The 27,981-nt window shown below is 61.6% G+C and overlaps 2 protein-coding genes across 2 annotated transcripts; both read right to left on the bottom strand.

Moving 5' to 3' along the window:
- Window positions 1–21: 21 nt before the first annotated feature.
- On the bottom strand, window positions 22–27,523 carry LOC133760690 (bone morphogenetic protein 8B). The gene is made up of 7 exons (XM_062193272.1): window positions 27,193–27,523; window positions 12,554–12,743; window positions 12,109–12,257; window positions 3,414–3,608; window positions 2,639–2,718; window positions 2,067–2,177; window positions 22–171 (listed from the first exon to the last, which is right to left on the bottom strand). The coding sequence occupies exons 1-7, from the start codon at window positions 27,521–27,523 to the stop codon at window positions 22–24; spliced, it is 1,206 nt and encodes a 401-aa protein (XP_062049256.1).
- LOC133760689 (succinyl-CoA:3-ketoacid coenzyme A transferase 2, mitochondrial-like) lies at window positions 7,822–9,375 on the bottom strand. Its single transcript, XM_062193271.1, has one exon. It carries the CDS (start codon window positions 9,373–9,375, stop codon window positions 7,822–7,824), a length of 1,554 nt encoding a protein of 517 aa, XP_062049255.1.
- Window positions 27,524–27,981: the final 458 nt, after the last annotated feature.

Here is a 27,981-nt window from a genome sequence, read left to right as displayed (position 1 = left end):
CGCAGTCACCGGCGATCGGGCTCAGTGGCAGCCGCAGGCCTTGACCACCATGTTGCGGTGCTTGCGCAGGATCACGTTGTTGCTGCTGTCGTAGTAGAGCACGGAGGTGGCGCTCAGCTTGGTGGGCGCGCAGCACGCCTTGGGGACCGCGTCTGGCTTCATCAGGTGCACCTGGCCAGAGAGGGTGCAGGCAGCGACATGAGCCCAGCGGTCTCCTCCAAGGACCTGCCCAGTCCGGCCCCCAGCTCCCACCTGCTCCCCACTCTGGCCCATCATGGGGGGGCTCGCTCTCCCCCTGCAGCCAAGGCAGGTACCACCGTGCAAGCTGCCCCTGCCCACTCAGGGCACTGCCCAAGCACCCCTGCCCCTTGCATCTTGTGGTGCTCTCCACCTCGGCCCCATTCACTGGCCCCTGGGTGCTGACACCCTGCTGTGCCAGTCCCCAGCACACTGCACGCCTGGAGGGGCCCTGTGCACCCCAGCCTTTGGAGGCCTCCTTCTGTGCTTCTCCCTGCAACTGCACCTTCTCCCCCTCAGGGGACTTGTTCTCAGTTTCGGATGGGTCCCCTCCCTCTCCGACTGCGTGCCCGGGCATGGCCGAGGCCTGGAGTTCTGTGTCTCACCCTCCTGACAATGTCCAAGGCAAGTAGTTTTCTTTGCAGATGATAAACTGAGGCACGCAGGCCACATGACAGCGCGGCATGACTGGCACCGGCAGCCGGATTCTTGCCCCCCCCCCCAAAAAAAAACAGCTTTCACTGACCATAAGGCCTGATGGAGTGAGCTGCCCGTTTCCAGTCTCCGTAAAAATCCTGGCAGGTGAGCTGCTGTCCGAGGGCCTCCAGCCTCGGGGGAGGCCGGCGCGGGGCACCTGCTTCCCCAGCTGTGTGCTTTGGTTGTTCAGTGGGGCTGTCAGGACCCAGACAGAGCTGTCCGAAGGGCCCCTGTCCCCCGCCTCCCCTCCTCGGCCCCTGCACCCCAGTTTGGAGCTGGTACCCCAGGGGACCTGGGGGAAGGCCAAGCCTCTGGAGCATGTCCAGCCAGACTGGCCCCTCGGGCCGCCATCCCCAACTTCTAGCTATAAGCCCACGGTAGACACCAGAAGCCACCAGCTGCCGCTGGACAGGAAAGGGCTTTTCCTGAGCTGGGACACTGTGGGGGGACATCCGGCCACAGGGGGTCGCCGTTCCCGACTTCTCCCCGGAGACCCAGGCTTCATTAGACCAGTGACACGAAGAGGGACCATGGAGTCAAATGTGCCGCCCACGTCATACGTATCTGAGCCACACACCGCGGGGCAAACCGGGTGGGAAGCCCTAGTGCCCACAGGCTGCGCATCCAAAGGCACAAATCACACATCTCGGAGCCAAGCTTCTCCGCCAAGCCTGTTAGCATCGCACTTCTCTGTCTCCCGACACAGACGTATCTCCATCACAGGCTGGGGGGGGGGGGACCCTCCATGAGTATCCCAGACAGGGTCCCTGTCACCCAAGCTCACTGGACAGGGACACAGAGGGGAGCATTTCAGGGAGCAACCAGGACAGGCAGGAGCGACCCAAGGGGACAGGCTGCTTCCTGGGAAGGGTGTGTGGCCAGGGGACGCTGGACAGGTCTGTAAGGTGGCTAACGAGAGGCCCCGTGGCCCCAGCCAAGCGCTCACACCTCTTCCTGGGCATCGTGGGAGGACGGAAACCTGACCAAGGGCGGCAGGGAAAGGTTCCTGCTTTATGGACGGTGGCCCCGCGGGGCGGATGTGAAGGGGCCGGCTCTCTCCACCTGGCGCTCAGGACCCCCAGAGGCTCTGCTGCCCTTCTGACTCGGGCCTCACACAGGCACATGGGTGTCCCACATGTGTGCACACGCCCGGCTGTTTGACGGGAGGCCGCGGTGTGCGCATGCTCAGTGCATGCGAGTCGCCACGTGAGGAGCAGTTTCCCCAGAGGTGCGGGGTTGAACCACCCTGCTAACTCCGCACAGAGAAGCTGCTGAGCCCGGAGCAGCTCTCACGGCCCTCCCAGCCGGACAGGGCCCCCTCTGCCCTCCCAGCGGGACGCCGCGGTACTGACCAGGGACTGCAGGATGGCGTGGTTGGTGGCGTTCATGCAGGAGTCCAGCGGGAAGGAGCACTCGCCCTCGCAGTAATAGGCCGAGTAGCCTTGGGGGGCGATGACCCAGTCCTGGGGGGAGGAGGAGGTGAGCCCAGCCCGGCCCCGGCACAGACAGGGCTGCCCTCTCTCTCCCTGAGCCTCAGGGCCCCGCCACCCCCCTCTGCCCTCCCAGAGACCCAGGGCAGGCAGGGCTGGGCGCCAGCTCTGTCCCCGTCGCTCTCCACCCTCGCTCTGCCTCCACCTCCCCCGCCTGCCCCCACCAGACCGGCTGGAGCTGCAGCCCAGGGGGTATGCGAGGTGCTGCTGCCCGGCCTCGGCCCCAACAGCTTGGCTGGCTGAGCTTAGGTCATCTTCATTGTCGCAGTTAAAACAGTCCACCATAAAATACCACAATGTCACTTTAGAAAACTTATAAACCCAGAAAAAAAAAAAAAAAAAAACAAGGATATCCAAGTCCCCCAATTTTACTCCCTCCCTGGAGAGCCACGGGACCCGCAGGTGGGGACGTCACTGACAGAGTCGCAGATTACCAGCCAGCCGAGGTCCCGGAAGCTGACGTAGAGCTCCTGCCGACGGCACACCTGCCGGCCGTTGGAGCCGTGGACGGCATCTGCGGGGACAGACGGTCAAGGTCATTTCAGGGGTTCTGGGGGTGCCCTGGGCACATCTGACCCATAAACAAATGACAGGCACTAAACTGTCGGCTCTCGTAAAGCCACGCCTGGAACGCCGGTCCTGCCCTGGCCCAGCTCAAGAGCCTTCAGTGGCTCCCGACTGTTACAGAGTGAGCCCACCTCAGCCCCGCCTCCCTGCCTGGCCGCCTGAGGGCCTCTGACGCTCCCCAGCAAGACCCCGGGCCGCCCCGGGCTCCTCTTCCCCGCCCATGCACAGGTGCAAGGGGCCCAAGTCAAGGGCAGGCATGGGGCCGACTCCCGGTGGCGGCGGAGGGGTGCGCTCAGGTCTGACTCTGACCCCTAGGGCCTCCGCTGCCCAGGAAGAACTGTGGGTCCCTCAGGGCCCCTGGGATAGAACCGAGGGTCCTCAAGGGGCTGTGGCTGCCTGGAGAAGGGGCAGTTGGCTCTGACAGGGGCTCCTGGGAAAGGCCTGTGGGGGCCAGGGGTGGCAGGGAGGGGACATCGGGGGGCAGGGACAGCCGAGACAGAGCTCAGACCCTGCGTCAGCGGGCATCTGGCGTGGGTCGGAGTCAGGAAGGAGACGGGAGAGGGACTGAGCTTGAACCACGGAGAGGGCGCAGGGGTCTGCAGCCACCCGGCCTCCCGCGCCAGGCCCAGGCCTGCCCCTCACCGAAGATCCCCGGCAGCTTGTTGGGCTGCGGCAGCTCGTTGGTTCTCTTCGGCTGCCTCCTCTTCAGTGGCCTCAGGGCCCGAGGGGCGCGTCCAGGGCTCGGGCTGGCCCTGAAGAAAGTGACCATGAATGGCCGGCGGGAGCGCGGTGCCCGCTGCCCCAGCAGCCCGGCCCGGCCGGGATCCACGCTGAGCCCTGCGACGGAGAAAGGAAGAGGGTCACGCTGGCCCCGCGTGGCCGCAGCTGGAGGCCGAGGCCCGGAGGGCACCCCCTGGGCCTCAGTGTCCTCATCTGCAGCCCAGGGTCCCGAGCGAGCGCAGCTCCCAGCAGGCGGCGCCGGAGGCATGGGGGGGGGGGCAGGGGGCCACATGAGCCCCTTGCGACCTGGCTCGGTGGTCACGGCGGTGGGTCCTCAGGCTCACTGCGCTCCCCTCTGCTGCCCTCCCTCCGTCTTTGCACAGCCCTGCACTTCAGCTCCACAGGGGGTCACTCGGCCAGGACAGAGGCCAGGGCGGCGACATCACAGGGCGCCAGGGCAGGGTCCGCCTTCCGCCCACACCAGCTCCTCTGCCGTGCCCCGCCCAGCTCGGGTTCACAGCAGCATCTTCCAGGGCTTGGCGAGGCCTGCTCTGCCCAGTCCGGCCCTGAGCCGGGCAGTGACCTCTCCCGGGCCCACCGATGAGACACGGGCCTGGGGGTGGGGCCGCGGGAACACAGCCCCAGAGCAGGGTTCCAGCACGGAGGTGTCACCCCACGGCCCAAGTTCACGGTCACTGGGCCCAGCTGACGGTCAGAAAGAGAATGAAGGAGCCAGGGTTGTGGCCTAGTGCGTAAAACACAGCCTGCAGTGCCAGCATCCCATGTGGGTGCCAGTTTGAGTCCTGACTGCTCCACTTCCTGTCCAGCTCTCTGCTATGGCCTGGGAAAGCAGTGGAAGATGGCCCAAGTCCTTGGGCCACTGCACCCACATGGGAGACCTGGAAGAAGCTCCTGGGTCCTGGCTTTGGATCGGCACAGTTCTAGCCATTAGTGAACCCCCAGATGGAAGATTCTCTCTCTCTGCCGCTCTGTAACTGCCTTTCAAATAGATAAATAAATCTTAAAAAAAAAAAAAAAAAAAAAGGCTGCGAGTGGGGCCAATTCTCAGACCTCAGCCCTAGGAAGAGGGACGCCCATAAAAGCGCGGTTTCCCCCACAGCACTCAGAGCCCAGGAGGCGACTCACAAACCCCGCAATTAAGTCGGGGATGCCAAGAGGCCACCGACAGAGCCACGCTCAGCACCTGCTGGTGGTAACGGCCCCTCGGCGTCTTTACTGAAACAGCAGCGGCGTCAGCACAGGAAAGAGAACATGCGCTGGCGGACCCCCCCCCCCCCCAGGCCTGGCTCAGTGTTCTCCATCTTTCTGGGCTATTCTCACTGTGTCCATCTAAGCTCTGGGCAGAGTTCAGCGCTCAAAGAAGCTGGGTCTTTTTTTTCATCTTTTTTTTTTTTTAAAAAGAAAACAAGATATTATCTATATATGATTTATTTATTCTAAAGTTAGAATTACAGAGAGGGGTGAGAGAGAGAGAGAAGGAGAGAGGGAGGGAGAGAGAGAGAGAATCTTCCATTTTCTGGTTCACTCCCCAGATGGCCGCAATGGCAGCCAGGCCAAAGCCAGGAACCAGAAGTAGCTTCTGGATCTCCCATGTGGGTACAGGGTCCCAAGCACTTGGGCCATCCTCTGCTGCTTTCCCAGGTGCATTAGCAGGGAGCTGGATTGGAAGTGGAGCAGCCGAGACTTGAGCCGGTGCCCATATGGGAAGCTGGCACTGTAAATGGCGGCTTAACCCGCTGTGCCACAGCACTGGCCCCTTGTTCAGCTTTTTCCCAGTAGCATTGTCCTGGCCGTTGAGTCTCCAAACAGCATCCCTGGTGCCCGAGTCCCTGCGAGCAGGTGCAGCCTCGCGTGCTGAGGCTTTTGCGCGTGCTCAGACACTCAGCGCGACAGACCTCCTGCACAGTGCCTCTGCGAAAGCTTCCTGTGCCGCACGACGGGAGCGTGACCACGGGCTCATCCCCACAGCTCTTTAAAGAGAGCGCCAGCTGTTCAGTTCACATGGGCGCCTACATCACACCGGTTACAAGCACGACGATACACACACACGCGTACGAGTATATGTGAGCACATGTAAACACGACACGTGCAGGATCGCTCATTCCATTGGCAAGGCTAACACTGGTCTCCCTTATACACCACAGGTCAAGGACATTGCCCGCCCCACCTGCTAGCCCACTCGAGCTCAGCCCTTAAGTGGCGTGACTCAGACCAAGTCCACTGACCACGGGATGACGGAACAGCCAGAGGCCAGCCTTTGACCCATGATGTCACCTTCCCCAAGCGCACATGCTGACCCATGTGAGGCTCCTGCCCAGACGGGGCGCTGCGTGCTGCCGGAGCTGACGTGGAGGGAGGGCCACAGAGAAGCCACTGGGAGAGTGGGTGCTGGCAGGTCAGGGCTGGGGAAGCAGCAGAGCTGTGAGGGCGGGGCCCGGAGCAGAGGGAAAGCCACGGGAGGTCCCCATGGGGAGAGAGTGGAGTAGCCCGGAGCTGAGCGGTCAGCAGTCACCAGTGCTGGCCTGAGCGGAGCCCTCAGACCGGCTGAACCACAGGATGCCCTTGGCCCAGAGACGGTCCCAGGTCTGTGTGTGCCGCTGCACTGCCTTGGGGAGACCTGGGGAGCCCCGGCTGTTCTGGGCCAAGGAGGCCCTCGGTCCTCCAGGCCAGCCTGCTCTTTGCTTTGGTCTCGTGCAACGTGTCCATCCGAGGGCCTCGTGGATGCAGAGCGGAGGCCACGGGAAACCCCCCTGGCGACAAACTCTCGCGGAGTTCCGGGAGCCAGCCTGGCCTGCAGGCGGTGAGGGGAGAGGGCCCACCGGAAGCTGAGAGCCAGGTGAACCTGACCAAGAGCTGCCAGGAGCGGCTGCCCCGAGGGCCAGGTGGGCTGTGCCTGGGGCCCCTCTTCAGCCGCTGTCAGCTGTGCAGGAGCCACCCGCCAGGGCCTTCCTCCTACTCCCCCGGGGCCTTCCCCCACCAATGACAGAAGCTTTGGCAACCCAGGTGGTCATGTACCCTGCCCAGGAGCTCGGGGAGGGGCTGTCCACTCCGTGACGTCCCACCCCTCCTGGCCACGGTCCCGGCCCACTGCCCCGCAGGCCAGACGGTGCCCTCACTGAGTGCAGTCTCCCCTCCCCGCCCTCCTCCCAGGATCTGCCCAGGCCTTGGGGGAGGCTCCAAAGGGACCTCTCAGAAAGTCCCTAAACCTCCCCGGGGTCTCCAGCCAGCCAGCCCCACCCACGGCCCCCACCAACCCGGGAGCCGCTCTCACCAGGGGCATACTACTGCCAGGCACTTGCAACACTTCACACACACACACACCCCTCCCACGGACACACATGCATCCCACACATACACACCTCACACCCCACACAGACAGCTCACCTGCGCTCCTGTACACTCATTCACACACGACGGACGCATTCACACACCAGCACCCCACACGCCCACGCAGCTCAGTAGTCAGAAAGCCCTCCCGGCCCTGCTGCGTGTGAGGAGCGTTTCAGAGGCTGGGTCAGCTTCCGAAGCAGGGAGGCCGGCCCGGGTCTGTTCTGGAGAGGCAGGACCACGGGCTTGGTGAGAGAACCCCTCTGTCTCTAGAACCCGCCTCCCAGAGCTGCAGCCTGGGCCGGGACTGCTGACTCCTGGAGGAGCCCCCCCAGGGATGGAGTCAGCGCCAACACTCGGTCCCCTTCCAGGTCCCTTCCTGGGAGACGGAGCTGCATTCCCTCGGGACACCGACATCCCTCCCAGGAGGATGAGGGGTGTGGGAGGAGACGGGATATCACAGGAAACAGAACACAAAGCATAGAGGAAGCCCCTGGAAAAAAGTGAGAGGGCGACAGGAGTCACCTCTGGGGAGACCGCGTCCCCACCCTCTCCAGCCCAGGGACCCGGTCCTGGCAGTGCACCTCTGGCACACGCAGGGCGGGGCCGCTCTGCTTCACCCACGCCCCCTCCGTTCCTGGGCTCCTGGGTGCAGAAGCCCTGACCGGAATCCGCTGCGGGAGTGCTCCGATGCCGCTGATTGCCCGCACAACCTCCGGAGGTAGGCGCGAGCCGACTGCCCATCGCAGTGCAGAGCGCAGAGCTGTGCCCTCACCCAGACCACTCGGGCGGGCGCACGGTTTCCCCTTTGTCTTTAATTCTAGCCAGGGCCCTCTGGAGGAAACAGGGTCTGTCTGGCAGTGGAGCCCCTCAGATGCTGCGGCCGTGGTCACAGTGCGGGCGACCCGTGTGTGCAGGCCCCCAGTGCCCTCTCCAGCACACCCAGGAGGCTCCCCGGGACCCGCCCTCCGGCTCGGGCCCATCAGGGGGCCACCTGCTGCATGGGCCTGAGGTTGGGTGACACGGCAAAGGCGCAGCCCGTGCTGTTCTGGACGTCGGCCACGGTCAGGCCCTCCCAGAGCTCGATGAGCGTCAGCCCCCTCTTCTTGTGCACGTCGAACACGGCCTTCTCGGTGATGATGCGGTCCACGCACTGCTTCCCGGTCAGCGGCATGCTGCACTTGTCCAGGATCTTGGGGCTCTTGTCCTTGGTGCAGTGCTCCATGGTGACCACCACTTTGGTCTTGTCACTGGACACCAAATCCATGGCCCCGCCCATCCCTTTCACCTTCTTGCCGGGGATCATCCAGTTGGCCAGGTCCCCGTATTTGGAGACCTGCATGGCCCCCAGCATGGTCAGCTGGATGTGTCCCCCGCGGATCATGGCGAAGGAGTCGTCGCTGGAGAAGAAAGAGCCGCCGGGCAGCACGGTGACCGTCTGCTTGCCCGCGTTGATGACGTCGGCATCCGCCTCCCCTGGGGTCGGGAAGGGGCCCAGGCCCAGGATGCCGTTCTCGCTGTGCAGGTGGACCGTGACGCCCGGGCGGATGAAGTTGCTGGCCAGCAGAGGGATGCCTATGCCCAGGTTGGCGTACATGCCGTCCTCGAACTCCAGGGCGGCGCGCTTGACGATGCGCGTCCTCGCGTCGGCGCCCGCGCAGGCGCCCGCGGCGCCCTCGGGCCGCACGGTCAGGCGCTCGATGCGCTTCTCGAAGGCGCGGCCCTTGATCACGCGGTCCACGTAGATGCTGGGCACGTGGATGTCTTCCGGGCGGAAAGCCCCCACGTCCACGATCTCTTCCACCTCCACGGCCGCCACGTCGGCGGCTTTGCACATGGGCGCGTTGAAGTTCCTGGCGCTGCCCCTGAAGACCACGTTGCCCGCGCGGTCGGCCTTCCAGCCCTTGACCAGCGCGAAGTCGGCCCTGAGCGCGCGCTCCAGCAGGTAGTGGCGGCCCTCGAACTCCCTCACCTCCCGGGGCTGGCTGCGGATGGCCAAGTGGCCGTCCGGGTAGTAGCGGATGGGGGCGCCCCCCTCCTGCACCAGGGTCCCGTAGGCCGTGGGCGTGTAAAAGGCCGGCACCCCGGCGCCGCCCGCGCGGATGCGCTCGGCCAGGGTGCCCTGCGGCGTCAGCTCCAGCTCCAGCTCGCCGGCCAGGTACTGGCGCTCGCACAGCGCGTTCTCGCCCAGGTACGAGCACACGATGCGGCGGATCTGCTTGGTGGCCAGGAGGAGGCCCAGGCCGAAGTCGTCCACGCCCACGTTGCTGCTGATCACCCGCAGGTCCCTCACGCGCGTCCGCAGCAGCGCCGCGATCAGGTTCTCGGGGATCCCGCAGAGCCCGAAGCCCCCGACCATGACGGTCGCCCCATCGGAGATGTCCTTCACCATCTCCACGGGGTCCGTGTAGAAGCGGGCACGGGGCCGGGGGCTGGCGGCAAAGCGGCGGACGCAGCCCCGGCCCGCCGCGGGCCCCGAGCGGCCGGCGGGGACGCAGCGCCCGAGCGCCGACGCCAGAAGCCACAGCCGCGCCATGGTCCGCCCTGCTCGAGGCCGAGGCCAGGGACCGGCCGTGTGTGCCCCGCGGGCGAGCCCCGCCGCCGCGTCACAGAGCAGGGAGGGCGCGGCCGCCCAGGGTCCCGCTCCCCACCGGACGTGCGCACCGAACCCCAACAGCCCTTGACCCTGGCGGGAAGGGAACTGCTTGGGCTGGAGCCGCGACCAGCCCACTCTGTCCTGCCGGACCCAGTGGGCATCGCCTGCACTGCACTGGAGCTGCCAGGCCAGAGCTGCACTGCGACCACCCTGCTCAGCACACAGTCCCCGGGCAGGGCAGAGCTGAGGCCAGGCTACTGGGGGGATGGGGGGGGGGGGCTCCAACAGGAATCCCTCTGGCCCCGCCTGCCCCAGTGGAACCTGGGACAGAACCGCCTCCCCCTCCAGAGCTTGCTCAAAGTCACCAAGGATGTAAGGACCAGACCCTGCCTGGCCACGATGGTGATGGAGGGACAGCCGGCCCTCCTGGTGCCCCCGTGTGCCTGGCCCCTGCATTGTTGAATCCCATTGGCAGCTGGGGGAGGGAGTGGCTTCCCCCCCCACCCCCCACCCAGGAGAAGCTGCAGTTTCACCCCCATCGTGCCTGGGCACCTGGTCCCCAACAGCCGCGGGAGGGGCCCCTGCTGCCCAAGGGTCTGGCCCGCCCTGCTCTCTGCATCCATCCTCAGCCTGGCCGGGTTTCCCAGCGTCTTCCCCAGCGGAGTGCCTCCCATGGGGACACAGCAGGGCACAGGTGTCTCCCAAGCTGAGAAGGCCGCCCTGGGTCCCCAGGTCTCTCCAGCCACACCCCACTCCCTGCTGCCGCTCCCCAGTCCCCTCCGCCTGTCTCCCTGTCTCCCTCCAGCTCCACACTCAGGCTCTGTCCCCACACTCCGCTGAGCTCTTGGGCAGCAACCTCCGTGTGACCAACTCTGGCCGCTGCTCTGCCCATGTCTTTAGCGCTCCCAGCTGGACACAGGGGCGGCTCCCTGCTTCTGGAAACGCTTTCTTCTCTTGGGCCAGGGTCCCCTCGCTCTGCAGGCCTCCTCTCCCTGACCTCGCTCTTGTCCAGCACAGTCTGCTCTCCCCACTGAGTCAGGCAGGGCTATTTTAATTTTCTACGACTGTTCAGGAAATCTTAGTGTCACAGTGTCCAGATTCTCAGGAAAACCACACCGATGGCTCGGGGAGTCCCACACACTCTGACCCAGCTTCCCTGGGGAGGAGTCAGCACTGCACATTCCTGGGACACATTTGTCACAGCTAGGGAACCAGTGTCGGTGTCTGAGTCTACACACCGCAGTGGGTTAGATCTGCACGCTTCCCCCTGACGTCCCTCGCTGCTCCAGGACCCGCCCAGGACACCTTCTCACATTCTGCTGAGCACAAGCTAACTCCAAGCCTGGGGCGCTTGCTGTGGATTCCAGAAACTGGCCTTGGGAAAGCCAACAGAAGGGGCCAAGCAGCCTGGCCCTCCCCGGTCAGCACGACCAGGGACTGAGTTTATCCTGGGCAGTGGCTGAGCGGCCTCCATGCTGCTTAGAGAGATACTGGAGTCTCAGCACAGTGCTTCTGTCTCAGATCTCAGCCCGACGGACGTTCAGTCGTTCAGAGCGCCCTGCTGTTCCCTCCTCGTGCCCTGCTGTTCCCTCCTCGTGCCCTGCTGTTCCCTCCTCGTGCTAACCAAGCCATCACGCAAGTTCCTCCAGGAAGCGCGCTGACTTCGGAGATAGGCTGTTGTCAGATCTGCAACCAGTCTTAGTACATATCTACCCCTGACTTGCCACTGGTCACGTCCCCAGCGGCCAGCCTCCCTTCCAGGCTCCTGCACGGCCCCAGCCCACCCTCGCCGGGCAGGACAGTGACCCTGACACCCCCACTCTGCAACATCCCCATCACCGGTGAATTCTCCAGCCTTGTCCTTGTCATTCTGATTGGCGCTGCTGACAAAGTGCAGACTTTGGGTATCAGAACGTCCCTGGGTTAGGTTGGTCTGGGGTTTTCTGATGTTAGACTGGGGCTGTGGGTTTGGGGAGGGAGCCCCCAGGGGAAGTGCCCTTCTCACCACCTCCTGTCAGGGACACTGATGGCGGAGGTGGTGCTTGTCAGCTTCCTCACCCCTCTGCTCTGTACCTCCAGGGAGCAGGTCACCGCGCACGGTCCCCACGGAAGCCGACTCCTTTAGAGTGCAGAGCTCAGAGGGCTTCCAGAACCTGAGCCGCTCCTGCCAGCCTCTGCGGCCGTGAATCCAACAAACCACCCTCGGAACTCCAACAAGGCCTGGTCTGCCTGGCCCCAGCGACCCCTGCCGCCCTCCCACTCTCCTCTGCTCTCCCCTCCCTCCCCCGCCCACCCCACCCCCACAGCCACCCCCTTGTGCTTCCTGGGGCTCCACCCCCACCACCTGGGACAAAGGAGGCTCAGCCCAGAGTTCTTGCAGGTGGGTGGGGAGCACCTCGTGGTCTGCAGATGAGGAAACAGGCTGAGGACATGGCAGGACCTCGGCTCACTGCTTGCAGCCCAGTCACTCCCCCCCACCCTTCCAGGCCCAGATCCTGCCGGTCCGGAGTGGGGCAGCCAGCCCAGGCCAGGGCCTCCTGCTGGGACCTCACCGTGGACCTCACTGGCATCCCTGAGGGCACAGCTGGGAAGGTGCTGCGTGCCAGAAGCCCCTGCTGGGACAGCTCTGAGGAGCCCGGAGCCCAGCGCCCAGCGCCCAGCCCCTAGCCTCACCGTCCTCCGTCTCCACATAGAGGCGGAGTCCCAGGTCCTTGTGACGGCTCAACAGCCAGCGGGCACTGGCCGCCGTGACGTCCAGCACCAGCCAGCCCTCGTCCCCAGCCTGGAGCGTCTGAAGATCCAAAAAGAACAAGTCAGACTCCCTGTGGACACGAAAGAACAATTAACCGAGGGCCACCAGCCGCCGTGTGTGTTAGTGCCCGCCTGGGGGACGCTCCCCGAGCACCTGCCCCCGCCTGGCTTGGGCTGGGCCCCTCTGTGCCAGGTCTCATGGAACCAACCCTCCGCATTGGTTCTGTGTCTGTACACTGGGAAAACCGGGGCTCAGGGGCTCAGTCATCTACAGCCCCACAGCCAGGCTGCCGGGGGAGGGGAGCCTGAAGCCTCCACGTTGACACTGAGGCCGTGCAGTAGGGCAGGGCCGGGCTGAGGGAGGCACCTGTTGGAGTGCTCCTGGACCACCTGGAACGTGCTGACGTGCAGGGTCCTGTTGACCAGCTGCGTGCTGGGCTCCTTGTAGATCCGGAACTCGGCAGCGGTCACCGCCTCCCCCGCTGGGATCTGAGTCAGGTCGAAGAGAAACTCCTTCCAGTGGGGCTCCTGGCGGCCCAGGGCGTGGTCGCGCTCCACTGAAAGTGAAGCAAGAGTGGGCGGTCACCGGGGCAGGGGCGCTGGGGCGGGGCCTGAGCAGCCTGGGTGGGGTGGCTTCCTTCCCAGCACCTGGCTGGCTCCGGGGGTGTAGACTGGGCTCCACGAGGTTGTGTAGTGAGGAGCTTGGCAGGTGACCAGCAGGCCCTAAGCCCCAAATAGCAGTCTTGTCTCCTGTCTCCCCTCAGCCTCCTGCACTCCCTGGGCCCCACAGATGAGACAGGGGACAGTCCTCCTCTGCCCTCCCAGGCTAAAGGGGAGGTGGACACCAGACCCAAGGACACAGTCCCCCGGGGACACCCGTTGGGCAGGGAAGTCAGTGCCCGCATCTCAGGGGGACGGGATCATCCCGGGTCACCCCGTGGGCCTCCGTGGGAGGTGGAGGAGGGGAGATCTCCGGCTGACAGCTGGGCCGACCGTGAGGGACAGCTGGAGCTTTGCCGCAGTGCCCAGCTGCAGAGGACATGCCAGCAGAGCCAAGGCCAAGAGTGGAAGGACCTGGGGCTGGGAGGGAAGAGCCCCGCGAGGGCAAAGGCCCAAGTGCATTCTGGGGAGCGAGGTGAAGGAGGAGGTGTGGGAAAGGCAGGTGGGAACGGGGAGAGGGTGACAAGCTTGTCACCTTCTGGAAAGAACCAATCGAGGGCCGGGCTGTCCGAGGGTCCCCGCCGGCAGCATGGCAGCATGGCAGCTGCTTCAGGGCGCAGATGACTTCTGAATGGGCCTTGTAGGACGGGGTGGCGACGCAGCGGCTGGTGGAGGTCAGCGAGGGGGCTCTCGGCAGAGGGGCTCTGTGCACAGTGTGGGGGTGCTGCAGCGACCCACAGATTGAGGTGTGGGTATAGCAGGGGTCTGGGTCTGTGGGGAAAGGGGTCAGACTCCCCTGGCAGGAGGGAGCCTGTGCCTCTGGCCAGTGGGGAGCCCGGAGGTCTGGGACTGCAGGGGAGCAGGGGGCTCTGAGTGGCGCATAGGAAGACCTCGTGCAAGCAGAGGTCAAGGGCAAGCTGGAGGTGGACAGCAGTGGGGGCCTGGGCGGGGCCTGTCCAGCAGTCTGGGCAGAGGCCGTGGTTGCGGGACACATCCCACGCTTCCCCAGCTGCCCACAAAGCCCGGACGGGATATTTAGGGTGGCCTCACTCGAGCAGCCTGTCACTTTCAAACGCTAAAATCTGTGTTTCCGGAAAGCAGGGGTGGGAGCCGCCTAGCCCTCCCCAAAACCCAGCACTGAGATTTTAATGATATGTTTGTGAGTCTCTTTAAAAATTCTCTCTGGCTCCTGGGCTCAGGGACCACAAGGCAGGCTTTTTAAAAGCACCAGGCTGTGCGGCCCTGGGCGGATGTGGGGAGCACTTCCTGTCCTCGCGGCGGGGACCTTGTCCAGAGACGGACAGGCACACAGCTGTGCTGGGCGGGTCAGGGGACAGGCGGGCGTGTCTGGGCTGGGGCAGATGGGGGGCCTTGAACCAGTCCAGGGGTGAGGAGAATAGGAGGTGCATTGTCCGACAGCACGGGGCGTGCAGGGCATGCAGCAATGCCCACCCAAGAGCCGGGAGGCTTCAGGAGCAAGCTGTCAAGGGCAAGATCAGGAGCCCTCTCCCCATAAAGCAGAGAGGGTTGCCGGCAGGGCATGGCCTTTGCTGAGTGATGCTCAGGCCCTGAGTGCACAGTGCTCACACACACAACCTGCTGACAGTCAGTGCTGTCAGGCAGTGCACAGACCACCTGCGTGGAGGGACTGTGGGAGGTCCCTGATTTGCCCAATGAGTCAGGCCCCTCTGTTGGCTGTGGCAGGGTGTGGGACAGTGAGGGAGGGTCCCTCAGTCACACCCTTGTCTTGACCTCTTTCAGAGCATGGTTAAATGCACCTGCCTCCAGGGAAGACACGATTTTATTTTTTAAATATTTATTTTAGGGGCTGGCGCTGTGGCTCACTTGGTTAATCCTCAACCTGTGGCACCAGCATCGCATATGAGTGCTGGGTTCTAGTCCTGGTTGCTCCTCTTCCAGTCCGGCTCTCTGCTGTGGCCCGGGAAGGCAGTGGAGGATGGCCCAAGTGCTTGGGCCCCTGCACCTGCATGGGAGACCAGGAGGAAGCACCTGGCTCCTGGCTTTGGATCAGCGAAGCGCTGGCCATGGCGGCCATTTGGGGAGTGAACCAACGGAAGGAAGACCTTTCTCTCTGTCTCTCTCTCTCGCTGTCTGTAACTCTACCTGTCAAATAAATTTAAAAAACTTTAAAAATTTAAAAAAAGATTTATTTTATTTATTTGAAAGGCAGAGAGAGACAGCGTGACAGACAGACAGGTCTTCCATCCACTGGTTCACTCCCCAAATGATCAAAACAGGCAGGCTGGGGCAGGCTGAAGCCAGCAGTCAGGAGCTTCCTCCGGATCTCCCACATGGGTGCAGTGGCCCAAGCACTTGGGCCGTCCTCTGCTGTTTCCCCAGGCACATTAGCAGAGGGCTGGATCAGAAGTGGAGCAGTCGGGACTCCCTGGAGCCCATACAGGACGCCGGCTTTCCCAGCTACTCCACAGCTTCAGCCCCCAGGCACTGATTCTGTATGGGAGTCCAGGGACTGCAGGAACAACTGAGGGCCCCACCAGCTCTGTGTGGGCTCCAGGCTGGGCCACTGCTCTCGCTGAGCGGGGGACCACGAGGCTGGCTGGAGATATCCTGCTGCGTGGAAGTGCCCCCATTCGGTACTTCTGCACTGTGGGTTCCTGAGATCCATTAATCACCCACCAGTCCAGCGCAGGAACTGCCTACCTTGGCTGTTCCAGGCAAGCGCTAGAAGCTGGGGAATTTTGACTTTTGTCGGAAAATTGATAAGAACTTCGTGGGGTGCAACACTGGAACAGACCTTCCGGTAACTGGCCATGGGACAGGCCCCTGTCTGCGGGAGCGGGGGGAGTTGCAGCCGCTCAGCGCCGGCTGTAGATTAGGAATGGCGTTCCTCCCAGCTGTGGCTGAGGATGGCCTTGATCCGGACCTGGATTCTGGCCCCTGCCCCAAGGTGCTTCTTGGGAAGCCTGTCCCTGCTTCAGCCAGAGACAGCGTGGGGAAATGTAGCTGCTCGGGCCATTGTTGGGGCTCCTAGTCCCAGCTCTGAACCTCCCCGGGCCAGCAGCTGCTCCTGTTGGCCTCAGTCACTGGCATCCTGTCCACAGAGGGTTGTGAAAGGGCAGGGGCTATGGCATAGGAGCAGCGGCCATTCCTTACGGCGGGAGGTGGGAGGGGTGCTGACCTCTGATTTCCTCACTTAATCGATGTCTCAAAGACTTGACGCCCAGCCAGCATCATCAGGAGGCCATGCCTGACGCTCAAGAGCCAGCATAAGGGGCAGGCGCTGTGGCACAACTGGTCATGCTGCTGCTTGGGATGCCCCCACCCCAGCTTGGAGCACCAGTGCGAGTCCCGGCTGCTCTGCTTCTGATCCAGCTCCCTGCTAACTCATCTGGGCGGCAGCAGGTGCTGGCCCATGTACTTGGGTCTCTCCTGTCCATGTGGGAGACCCAGATGTAGTTCCTGGCTCTTGCCTTTTGCCTGGCTCATCTTAGCTGTTGCAGGTATTTGGAGAGTGAACCAGAGGACGGAAGATCTTTCTGTCTCTGTCTCTCCCTCTCTCTGTGTCACTCTGTCTTTCAAATAAATAAATAAATCTTTAGAAAAAAGTACTGAAAGTGGAGTCGAAGGGTAGGGAGATGTTCAATTTTCTTTCTTCTTTAACAAAGTTATTTACTTATTTTAAAGGCAGAGTTATAGAGAGAAGGAAAGGCAGAGAGAGAGAGAGAGAGAGAGAATCTTCCATTCACTGGCTCACTCCCCAAGTGGCCGGGACTGGGCCAGGCCAAAGCTAGAAGCCAGGAGCTTCCTCCAGGTCTCCCACGTAGGTACAGGGGCCCAGGCACTTCTGCTGCTTTCCCATGCACATTAGCAAGGAGCTGGATCAGAAGCAGAGCAGCTGGGGCTGGAACCGATGCCCAAATGGTATGCTGGCGCTGCAGGCAGACACTTAACCCACGGTGCCACAGCACCAGTCCCTGGATTTTCTTTTTCTAAGTAGAAGAATGGAGTGAGAGAAAACAGAGCGACCAAAAGGCTGTGTCCGGCTCAAGGCACCTCTTTGCACCAGCTGACCTTCAGGGCTCAGTGCCTTTGCAACAGGGTCTGTGAAGCCCCAGAGAGCCTGCTTTGTTACGGTCCAGCACTTCTTCCGATATTATTTAGGAGCATTTCCTTCACACCCACATAGCCCAGGCCTGGAATCCCTCAGAGATGCCCAGATTCAGAGAGGCAGCCCCTCGGGGGCCCCACTGGCACGGCCTGCCAGCACCCAGTACCATCTCCTCCCACTCTCTGACACAGGCAGAAATGGAAGCCAGGACTCCAGGGTCTCTTCTCACTGCGGTGGACAAAAACAGCCTGAAAACCAGACAGCACGAAATGCCTGCTGCTGCTTCCCACGCCACAGAGGGGATTACGGGAAAGGCACAATGCGATGTCTTGGGTTTTCCCAGTAAAATTCTGCTGCCAGTTGCGGGGTCGGGAAGTTCACTGCTGCATGTCCAGGTGATTCAGACAGGCTGGGCGCAGTGCCAGCGGCTGCACTCTGCCCAGGCCCCGTCCTGGGCTGTGACCATTTGAGACATATCCTGCCAGGAACCCTCTCTCCGGGGTGGCCCTGGGAGGGACCGTGGGTCTTTGGAGCAAGGTTTCTGGGCGGTAAGTATTTCCTCTTTTGTGCAGAATCCAGAGCCAGGACTCCTAGTGCAGGGAGTCCGTCCTTTCTCTCTGGGCATGTGTGAGAAGATTCCCGCCTGTGGCCTGTGGCCTGCGGTCTGCAGGCTCTCTGCCCCGTTCATGTTTCCCATTCGTTTCTCCTGCTCACGTCCAGGAGCAGTGGTTAACTCACTTATTCAACCTGTTTGAAAGCAGCACCTATCGTATGCAAGTCACACAGGGCACACAGGAGTAAACAGGACAGACCAGGCTCTGCTCCCACGGAGTGAATTGTCCTGTCGAAAAGTCAGATGACAAACAAGAAAGTACAGACATCAAATGCAAAACGCTTTGATGGACAAGAAGAGAGGGTGGGGTTAGGAATAATGCAGGGTTAATTTACTTATCTCGTTAACTTGATTTTGAGATAAGTTTAGATTATTTAGTTTTAGAGAAAAGTTGCAAGAAGCATTCATAGATTTCCTACATATTCTTCTCTTATTATCTCCCCCTAATGCTAACATCCTATACAGCCAATCTGTAGGATAATTGTTGAAAAAACAGGAAATTGATATCGGTACAATTTTTTAAAAGATTTATTTATTTGAAAAGTGGAGTCACAGAGAGAGAAGGAGAGATAGAGAGATCTTCCATCTGCTGGTTCACTCCCCCCTTGGCTGCAACAGCCAGGGCTGGGCCAGGCTGAAGCCAGGAGCTGGGAACTCCATCTGGGTCTTCCACGTGGGTGGCAGGGGCCCAAGTATTTGGGCCATCTTCTGCTGCTTTCCCAGGTCATTAACAGGGAGCTGGATCGGAAGTGGAGCAGCTGGGACAAGAACAGGCATCCACATGGGATGCTGGCGTTGCAGGCGACGGTTTAAGCCACTAAGCCCCTACAAACTTGACTCAGATTTCTTGTTTCTCTACCAATTGTCCCTATTTTGTTCCTGGGCCCAGTCTAGGATCCTGTACTGCATGCGGGCATCATTTCTCTGCAGGCTCCTCTGATGTGTCGCTGTTGCTAGATCTTTTCTTGCCTTTTGGGGTCTTGACACATTAGAGGAACGCTGCTGTTACGTTGTAGCACGTCCCTCCATTTGGACTTGTCTGATGCTTTCTCAGGTCTGGATGAAAGTTATACATTGGGAGAGCGGCTGGCATTGTGGTGTGGCAGGCTAAGCCACTGCTTACTGTGCTGTGTCTGATACTGGGAGTGCTGGTTCAAGTCCCGGCTGCTCTGCTGTGGATCCAGCTCCCTGCTTATGCTCCTAGGGAGGAGGCCCTGCCTTCCCACATGGGAGAGAAGGATGGAGTTCCTGGCTTCTGGCCCAGCCCTGTTGCAGCCATTTCGGGGGTGAACCAGTGGACAGAAGAGCTCTCCCTATTCCTGTCTCTCTGCCTTTCTAGACAGATAGATAGATACATACATAGATAAACAAATCTTTTTAAAAATTTGAGAGAATGACCATCAAACAGCAGAGTGATGAGGCCAGTGCTATTAAAAAAAAAAAAAAAAAAAAAAAAAATTTGAGAGAATGTCACAGATATGTGTCCTCCTCAGAGCATCAGATTGGACAATATGATGCCATTATATCTTATTACTAGTGACTTTGAGCCCTTGTGATGGTGGTATGTGCCAGTTTTTTTTCTACTGCAATGTCACAATTTTTCCTGTTGTAATAATAAGTGTCATGGGGGAGACACTTTGAGGTTGTGCACATATCCTATTTCTCCTCAAAAAGGAAGACTTTGTTCTTCCGTTATTATTGAATTAGTTATTTATTTCATTATGGATTCCTGGAGGTTTATTTTATTTCACTGATTTCATTGCTCAAATTTTGCTCCAGCGCCGGCCATCAGGAGCGCACTTGGGCTGGCTCCTGTGTGGTTGATGCACCCCCCCCCCCTCCTCTTTTTTAAGAGAACTTCCTGTCTGGCACCACAGGGTGCTCCAGGCTCATCTTGCTTTCCCACTCCCCACTGCTGGAATCAGTCACTTCCCCAGTGAGCTCTGGTTCCTTTTTGGGGAGGTGTTTAGAAACCAAGATCTGGGCCCTGGGGGTGCATTGCTAGGAGGCTCTCTCGGTGGAAACAGGTGTGTGTTGTTCAGGTTGAGTATCTGAAATGCTGGGACTGGAAGCTCAGAATGTTTCAGATGGGGGTGCATTCTGAATTACTAACCCACACACAAACACACATCTGAAACCAGAAAGCCAGGGAGCTCTCAGAGCAGCCTAGAGGACCGAAAACCACTCAGAACCCAGGCTGAAGAGATGCCATGATAGCTAAAGAAGGGACAATGTGGGTGTCAAAAAGAATAACGACTGCAAGAATAGATTGAGACCCGTCACGTGTTCATGTTCATGAGGTCATCATCATCATCTTCATCATCATGAACCTCTGGTCTCCTTGCACAGGTGGTTCAACTGTGACACTTGCGTGGGTGGGTGATGGGACCTTCACTGGCCTCTGCCCCTAGACGCCAGCCACATCCCCTAACCTTCCCCAGTCACAACAAACACAAGGATCTCCAGATGTTGCCAACGATCCCTTGGGATGCAAACTTGTCCCTGGTTGAGAACCGCTGCTTTTGAAGAATGCGAGGACTCCATTCTTTATTCTACAACCCGGTAAACAGCCCAGTCTGTAGAAGGAGAAGGAAGGCGGAGGGAAGAGCCCGAGCAAAGGCCCTAGGTGTTCCCAGAACAGCAGGGTGGCCCGTGTGGCAGAATCTAGCAGGCAGGGGGCCGCGTGGTTGAGGGCCGGAGGGGAAAGGAGGGGCAGGCAAGCCAGTCTATCATTAAGCAACCCTCTTTTCAGCCCATAAGAATTCAGCACAGCGGCACTCCAAGCCCCTGAGATCTAGGAAGAATTTTGTAAAGTTCAGTTGCTGCCAATGTCAGTGGACGCGGCTTGGGCCACGGCGCCCCTGTAGGGTTTGCAGCAGCCCCCAGGCCTCTGGACAGCCACACCCACATGACACAGGCTGCTGGGACTCAGACCCCGTGTCGGGACGGACAGCGCCACCTCCATCCACATCTCCACATGGGGAAGCGACCAGTTGATGTTCTGAACTGCCTTCCTGTGGCTCTGGGAGAATGAACAATCAGAACCTTTAGCTTCCTCCTCCAGCTTTGGATCAAACAGCCTTACAATCCCACACTTCCGGGAAGGGCCTGCTGTGGGCCACGGCACTGCCCGCACTCTGCCTGGCCACGTCTGGGGGCCCACCCCTGCCTCCCAAGCGGGTGCCAAATGCTGCACTTATCAGGATGACAGAACCACGCGTGTTGGCTACTTTTGTGCCCTGGATAACATTTCACTCCCACAACCTAAGTCTCCCTTGTTTCTGACCAAATATTAAGACATCAAAAGACAACCACTTCTTCCAACGCAGAGTGGCTGTTACAGGAGGAGCCCTCTGGGGCCGGTGCTGTGGTGCAGCGGGCTAAGCTGTAGCTTGCAGTGCTGATGTCCCATATCAGAGCACTGGTTCAAGTCCCGGCTGCTCCTCTTCTGATCCAACTCCCTGCCAATGTACTTGGGAAGGCAGCAGCAGGTGGCCCAAGTGCTTGGCCCCCTGCCACTCATGTGGGAGACCTGGATGGAGCTCCTGGCTCGTGGCTTCAGCCTGGACTTGCCCTGGCTGTTGCAGCCATTTGGGGGAGTGAATCAGTAGATGCAAAATCTCTGTCTCTCTGTCTCTCTCTCCCCCTACCCTTCGGATAGATAAATCTTTAACAACAACAACAAAACAGAATTCTTGTGACCTGTCTGATCTTTCTCATGCTTCAGGCTGCAAACACTTCCTGGAGACCCCTTGGAGCCGCCCTCCAGGCTGCCCTACCCCTGCCCACTGAAGCCTGCCGTCCCCTCAGCCCAGCAGCGCCTTCTCGCACTGCTCTGACCCCACACAGGTCAGCCTGTTGGTCTCTCCCTTTCCCCTGGGCCAGGAGCTCATGCAGCTGCTCCTATAGACGGTGTACTCTTGGTGGGCAGGGGACAGCGTTGGGGGCACACTGGAGCTCCCGGCAGTCTGCTTACCAGGCCCCTGTGTTCCAGGCCTGTTCTTCCCAATGGCTGCTTGTCCTTGGGCCAGGGGCACAGAGTCCCCCACTCAATGGCCTCCATGTCACAGTGTGTTCCTGCGAGAAGCCACCGCCTTGCATGGCACTGGCCTCCTTGCTGGCCTGGCTCCTGAGGGTGGGGACGGGCTCCCCAGGGCCCAGAGGTGGACAGGCTGGGCCTATCTGGCTGCTCCTGTTGCTGACCAGGCCCAGGGCACCCCCCTCCCCAGCCCCGGCCCCCTCCACCCCGCCTCTGCAGGCCCACAGTGGAGCCGCAGAATTGACGGACACTGACCCTGCGCCCTGAAGGACTTCTGCCACCCAGAGACCGCAGAGCTTCGGGGACAGGCTCGGGGCTGCCGTCGGGCTGCCGTCAGCTGGGTCCCATTACCGACCTTGCTCAAGGGCTGTTTCCATAAACAGCTCTGCACACGTAATTACCGGCCCAAGCCTCAGCTGGCTGCAGACCCCAGATTAAAAGGGAGCACCCGCACACACCGCCACATCAAGCCTGCCAGGGCCCAAAATAGACCCCAGGAGCTGCGGGCAAGAGGGGAGCAATGCCTCCAGCTGGGACCCGGGGAAGGAACTGTGGGGATTTTCCAGAAAGCTGTGGTCACCGAGGCACATCCCCTCTTGCCTGTGGGGAGGGGCTCCCACGAGGAGGTGGGCTGGCGCCCCTCCCCACGCTGTCCCTCACCCCTGGAGTGGCGGGAGGTGGGCACTGTCTACTCTCAGAGCTGGAAAGGCTTTGGGCAATCCTGCAGAGAAGGGGAAACTGAGGCCCAGAGGTGCAGAGGCTTTCCAGGGCTCATGGTCAGACCGGGGCCCTTGGTGTAGACTTCCGGACTTGGAGCCACAGTGAAATCCCCGGTCCTGAGGTCCAGCTGGGTGGTGACGCTGCGGCCGGGGAGGCCACCTGTCGGCAGGGCTGGTCTGTCAGCAGCTACCCCAGGGATGCTGCTGAAGCCCCCTCCTCCAGGCAGGGCCTGCGAGACCCCGGGTCCCAGGGTAGGGCTCAGGGAGATGGTGCACCCCTTGTCGGCTTCCACAAAGACGCAGAGGCCGGCCCCACTCTGCCCGCCCGGCCAGGCCCAGGTCCCTGCAGCTGCCCTCGGTGCTCCCCTGCCTCCTGCCACACTCCTCTCCCTTTACTTTGGCCATCTGCACTGGGCACCTGCCATGCGGGGGCTGGGGAACGTGGACGGGGTGCCATGAAGGGTCAGATTCAGGCCTGTTTTTAGGAGTAGGAGAAAGAGGGGCTGGCCATGCCCCTAAACCAGACAGGCAGAAAATGCCAAGAGCCCTAAAAGAAATAAATGCATGTGATGAAGGATGGACTCCCATCACGGAAGCTGTCTCCTAGGGATGGAGCCAGGGAGCCGGGCCCATACCCCCATACCCTCTTAGAAGTGCCATCAGGTTTTGACAAGGAGAGAAGGGCGTGCATGTCTTCCATGCGGAGGCTGCCCAATGAGCGCAGGTGCAGAGGCAGCAGGTGAGAGGGCAGCCCCCCTGGGCTAAGTTCACATCCTGAGTGAGGGGCCCCGCTGGCCCTGTGCGCATCACTTCCACACAGCCCGATTAGGCGGGCTCTGCTCAGTCTTCAGGGCATAAAAACTGAGACTCAGGGCTCAAAGTGACCTGTGCAACATTTCATAGCTCCTCGGTGGCACTGAGAATCAGCCGGGGTTTACCATGACCACGGGAAGCTGCATACAGGGACGACCAAGGAGTGGGCACTGGGGCACATGGGTGAAGCCGCCACTTGGAATGTCACATCCTGTATCAGAGTGCTGGCTTGAGACCTGGCTACTCCACTTCCTATCCAGCTCCCAGCTAATGTCCCTGCAAACAGCAGATGATGGCTTAAGTACTTGAGTTCCTGCCACCCATAGAGAGGCCCACATGGAGTACTGAGTTCTTAGCTCCTGGCTTCAGCCTGGTCCAGCGCTGACTGTTGCAGCCATTTGAGGAGTAAATCAGCAGATGGAAGGTCTCTCTCTCTCTCTCTCTCTGTCACTCTGCCTTACAAATAAATAAATAAAGTAAATATGGAAAGCTTTTTAAAAAAAGTGTCTACCATGTCCTTATTCACAATCACTCTAAAGTGGAAAATACTCAAATGTCCACTAAAAATAAATTTACTAAGCATAAACTGTGGTATGTTCAAGCAATGGAATATATCTCATTTATAAAAAAAAGAGCTATAGGGGCTGGCACTGTGGCATAGCAGGTAAAGCTGCTGCCTGCAGTGCTGACATCCCATATGGGTGCCGGTTCGAGTCCTGGCTGCTCCATTTCCGATCCAGCTCTCTGCTATGGCCTGGGAAAGCAGTAGAAGATGGCTCAAGTGCTTGGGCCCCCGCACCTGCATGGGAGACCTGGAAGAAGCTCCTGGCTCCTGGCTTTAGATCCGCACAGCTTCAGTAGTTGTGGACAATTGGGGAGTGAACCAGCAGACAGAAGACCTCCCCCCGCCCCGCCTCTCCTTCTCTTTCTGTGTAACTCTAACTTTCAAATAAATAAACACATATTTAAAAAATTAAGAAACAGAGTTCTCAGATCCCAACACACATTCATATTTAGCACTTGCTGCATCTAATGATGAGCCAGGCTCCAGGCTGGGTGGAGAGGCAGCTGCTGCTATGGCCGGAAGAGCTCAGGAAGTGAACTCAGGCAGAGGGGGCTGCTGTGTGGCCCTGGGCGCAGCCCCTGCCTTCTCTGAGCTCATTCTTCTTTTGAAAACAAAGATGTGACTGTAACTGTGACATGCAAGAGAAGGGACAGGGAGGTCACTGGGTGTCACCGCCCACAAGCCCTGACAGCTCCATAAAATGAGCTTCTCCATTTTACAGAGGGGTAGACAGGCTGGGGGAGGTAGCCTGGAAAGCCTGGGTCACACAGACGCTGGCAGAGGAGGGGCAGTTCCAGGGCCTGAGTCCCAGGCCTGTGTGCTCTGACACTGTCCAGCACCTGCTGCTTCCAGACGGGGCCGGCGGTCACGGTCAGCACACCTGGCAATGCGTCCACCATTTGTGTCTCTCACCAGAAGGTCAGCTCCCCAGGGCGGGGCCTTTGTTCTGTCCATGGCTATACCCATGGCAGCCAGAACAGCACCTGGTGCTGAAAGAATGAGTGGGGAAAGGAAAACTCTCCCTGGTAAGAACCAAAAAAACTGACCCTGGCCCCTGGGGACCAAGCGTCGTCATCCTTCAGGGTCACGGGGCTGGCAAAGGCAGGGCGGGACTGGGCAGGTCCCTAATTCCCATGCAGCCCTGAGTCTCCTAAATCCAGCAGCCTCCCCACCCCGTCCTCGGCCCCCAGAGGCCGGGAGAACCATGCGTGGGATTGAGAAGGGCAGGACGGAAGTGAGGGCGGTCCCGTCGTGACCCTGGCCAGCCCTCCGCTGGCCTTGGTCTGTGCCTTGGTTTCTCAGTCTGGAACACGGGCGCTGCCTCTGCTCCAGGGCGCACAGGGATTCAGCAAGAATGGGCAGACACGGTCCGGGAGGGGCCGGGCAGGCCTGAGAGGCTGGAGCCCTGCGGACGGGTGGCGGGCAGGTGTCTGCGACAGAGCCGGGAGGCCCCTTGCTGGGCTGACTCCATCACAGCCGGGTGGACAGGAAAGCAGAAGCACCGGGCGGGGATGGGATGGGACAGGCGGGAATTCGTGGTGGAGTCTGGGTCTTGCCTCCCGCCCCAGCACACGGAGATCCGGGCAGGCCTCACTGGTGCCACGTGGGGAGCCGGCCCACGGCTGTGTGCAGACAGTAGGTGCCGGGCCCACATGCTGAGCGCTCAGACAGGCCGGGCAGGGCCGCGGGCTCTGATGGCAGCCTCGGCCGCCCCATCAGGCGCTGTCACCACCTCCTACAGCACCTGCTCCTCACAGAGGCCTCAGGTGGTGGCATCAGCGGGAGCCCTGTGAGAGGCCCCAGGCTTGGTGCTCCGCCCGCCATCAGCGAGCAGGGGCCAAGCAGGCAGGGGCCGGGCTTGTCAGGAGCCAGATGAGGCTGATAGCAGAGGTGGAGCTGGAGGCAGCAGGTGTGGGAGCCTGGGCGTGGGCGTGGATACCGCGGCGACTCTGCTATTAGACCCCACGGTGCTGCAGGGCCCCGACCTTCAGAGCCCGAGGCCCGGGCCTCCAAACACAGGAAGGCGCCCGTCTGTGTCTGAGCCCCACACGCAGCCCTGCTAACCAGGGCGCACATTGCTCCGCCAGAGCCTGGCGCTGCCGCCGAGGGGCCGAGGGGCGCATCCAGTCAGGGAGGTGCTGCTGGCGGCGCCGGCCCGCCCACGGCCTGGCATCCACCGAACACAGAGCTGCTTGTGATCCCACAGCATCCAGGCCCAGATCCTAACGAAACACACGCGAAGGCAGGGCCGGAAGCCGGGACTGGGAGCCAGAGCCGGGGATGTCGCCCCGGATGTGGTGCGTGGCCTTCGGCTGTGCCTTCTTCCTGCCCTGGTGCGGGAAACAGTGGCTTGAGGACTCCACAAACCTGCTCCGTCTGCCGGGTTCCTCTGCCCAAACCCCTTAGAGCGCTCTCTCTACCCCAGAAGCTGACGTCACTTCTGCAACTCGCAGGTGTGGAGCTGGACACCCGGGCCTGTCCTGGCCAGGGCCATGTCCAGCCCGCACCACCCCGCCTGTGCCACTGCCTCCCCGAGCCTCTCTGGCTTCACCTGGGTGGAGCAGGGGCCCGGGAGGACTCAGAGAAGCGGGGAGGGGAGGCTGGTGGCTGGGGCCAGGGTCCTCTCCCCCAGCCAGGCTGATCTGTGGTCCTTGGGACCCCAGGCCCACCGGCTGTCTGTCCAGTGCAGACCCCTGCCTGTCCCTAGCCACGGACAGGAGACTGCACAGGTGGGGGGCCTGACCCTACTACAGGAAGTACTCGTGACCCCAGAGCAAAGAGCAAAGGGGAAAAATGACGCTGAGAACTTGAAGAGCAAACGCTCCATGGTGTGAGGAAAATTTCTGTGGAGAGGAAAGCTGGGTTTGCCTGGGAGCAGCAAGAGGGTCCAGGCTGCCCCTGGTGGTCACCCCCAGCCTGGACCCTCACGCAGGCAGGGCCAGGGCCCAGGGGGAGGAGACACAGCCGCTGACCCACCCAGGAGAGTCCACTGCTTCCCTCCCCACCCCCGGGCTCCGGGCTCTGCAGGGAAAGAGCCTGCGGCCGCATGGGGCACCCAGACACACTGGTCACTGTGATGATGTGACCGCAGGTGTCACACTGACCTTTGCCCCTCTCCTCAGTCCTGCCCTTATCGCGGTGCCAGCATCCGGCCTGTTTACTCCTCTGTCTCCCAGCACCACACGTCTCTCTGGGCAGCCCAGTGGGCCCCCACATGACCGGGTCCTTCCTCTCGGTGGGTCTCCGGCCCAGGCGAAGGCAACCCCGGGAGTCTCCGCTCCCCTCTGCGCCCATCCAGCCTGCATGGACCCCTCAGACCCTCGCTGCCCGGCCTGGGGGTCCTCCTCGCCTATGGGTCCCCGCTCTGGCCAGGGGCTGGCACTGCCCAGGGACGCACACACTCCCAGCAGGTCTTGTTCGCTCCCCAGGGGCCGGGCTTGGGCGCCCCACGCTCAGGCCGCGTCCACACGGTCACCGCGGGTCCTGCCCTCCCCAGCACGCACTCACCCATGTTGACGAAGCTCATGACCAGGTCTGCGCGGCCCAGGCGCCGCTCAGGGGGCCCGGCGTCGTCGTCGTCGTCGCCGGCCATGGCGCGGTACAGGTCCAGCATGAAGAGCGGCGCGGACGCGGGCAGGCGGGCGGCGGCGGGCGGCGCGCGGGGCCGGGGCCGCCCGGGCAGCCCGAGCACCGCCAGGATCTCGCGCTGCATGTCGCGGCGCTCGCGCGCTCCCAGGCGGCGCTGGGGACAGCCGGGCGGGGGGCGCGGGCCGGGGCCGCCGCCCAGCGCGCACAGAGCCAGGCCCAGGAGCCAGAGCGGCCCGGGGCGCGCGGCCATGGCGGGCCGGGCTGGGCGCTCAGCGGGCGCGCATCGGCTCCGCGGCCGGGACCGGAGCCCGGGACCGCCCGGACGGCGAGCGGTGGGCTGGGCTCGACGGCCGGCGGGACCGGGCAGTCGTCCGCGGCGACGGCTGGGGCCCCAGGGCACTCCCGCGGCACCTGTCTCTGCCTGGAGCCCTGTGGACGCGGCCGCCGCCGCCTCGGAACCGGAGCTATGCCGGAGACCCCACCGTCGGCTAATCCGCCCCGGGCTGCTGCGGCCGCCAGTGGGCAGGAGCGGCGCGAGAGCTCCGGGCGATCCGGCGGCGCGGACCTGCACCGGCCTCGGCCAGACCCTGTCGCCCGCACCACCCCGGCCTCGCCCCCGCCCGGGCGGGCCAATGGGGGCCCGGGGGTGGGGTCAAGGCTCCGAACCCACGCCCGGGAAGGGTGTGTCGCCGGTGGTGGCGACTCCCA

Source organism: Lepus europaeus, chromosome 5, assembly GCF_033115175.1.
Source record: "Lepus europaeus isolate LE1 chromosome 5, mLepTim1.pri, whole genome shotgun sequence".
NCBI lineage: Eukaryota > Metazoa > Chordata > Mammalia > Lagomorpha > Leporidae > Lepus > Lepus europaeus.
Note: the sequence above shows the minus strand (reverse complement) of the source record. Positions and strands in the feature narration are given on the sequence as shown.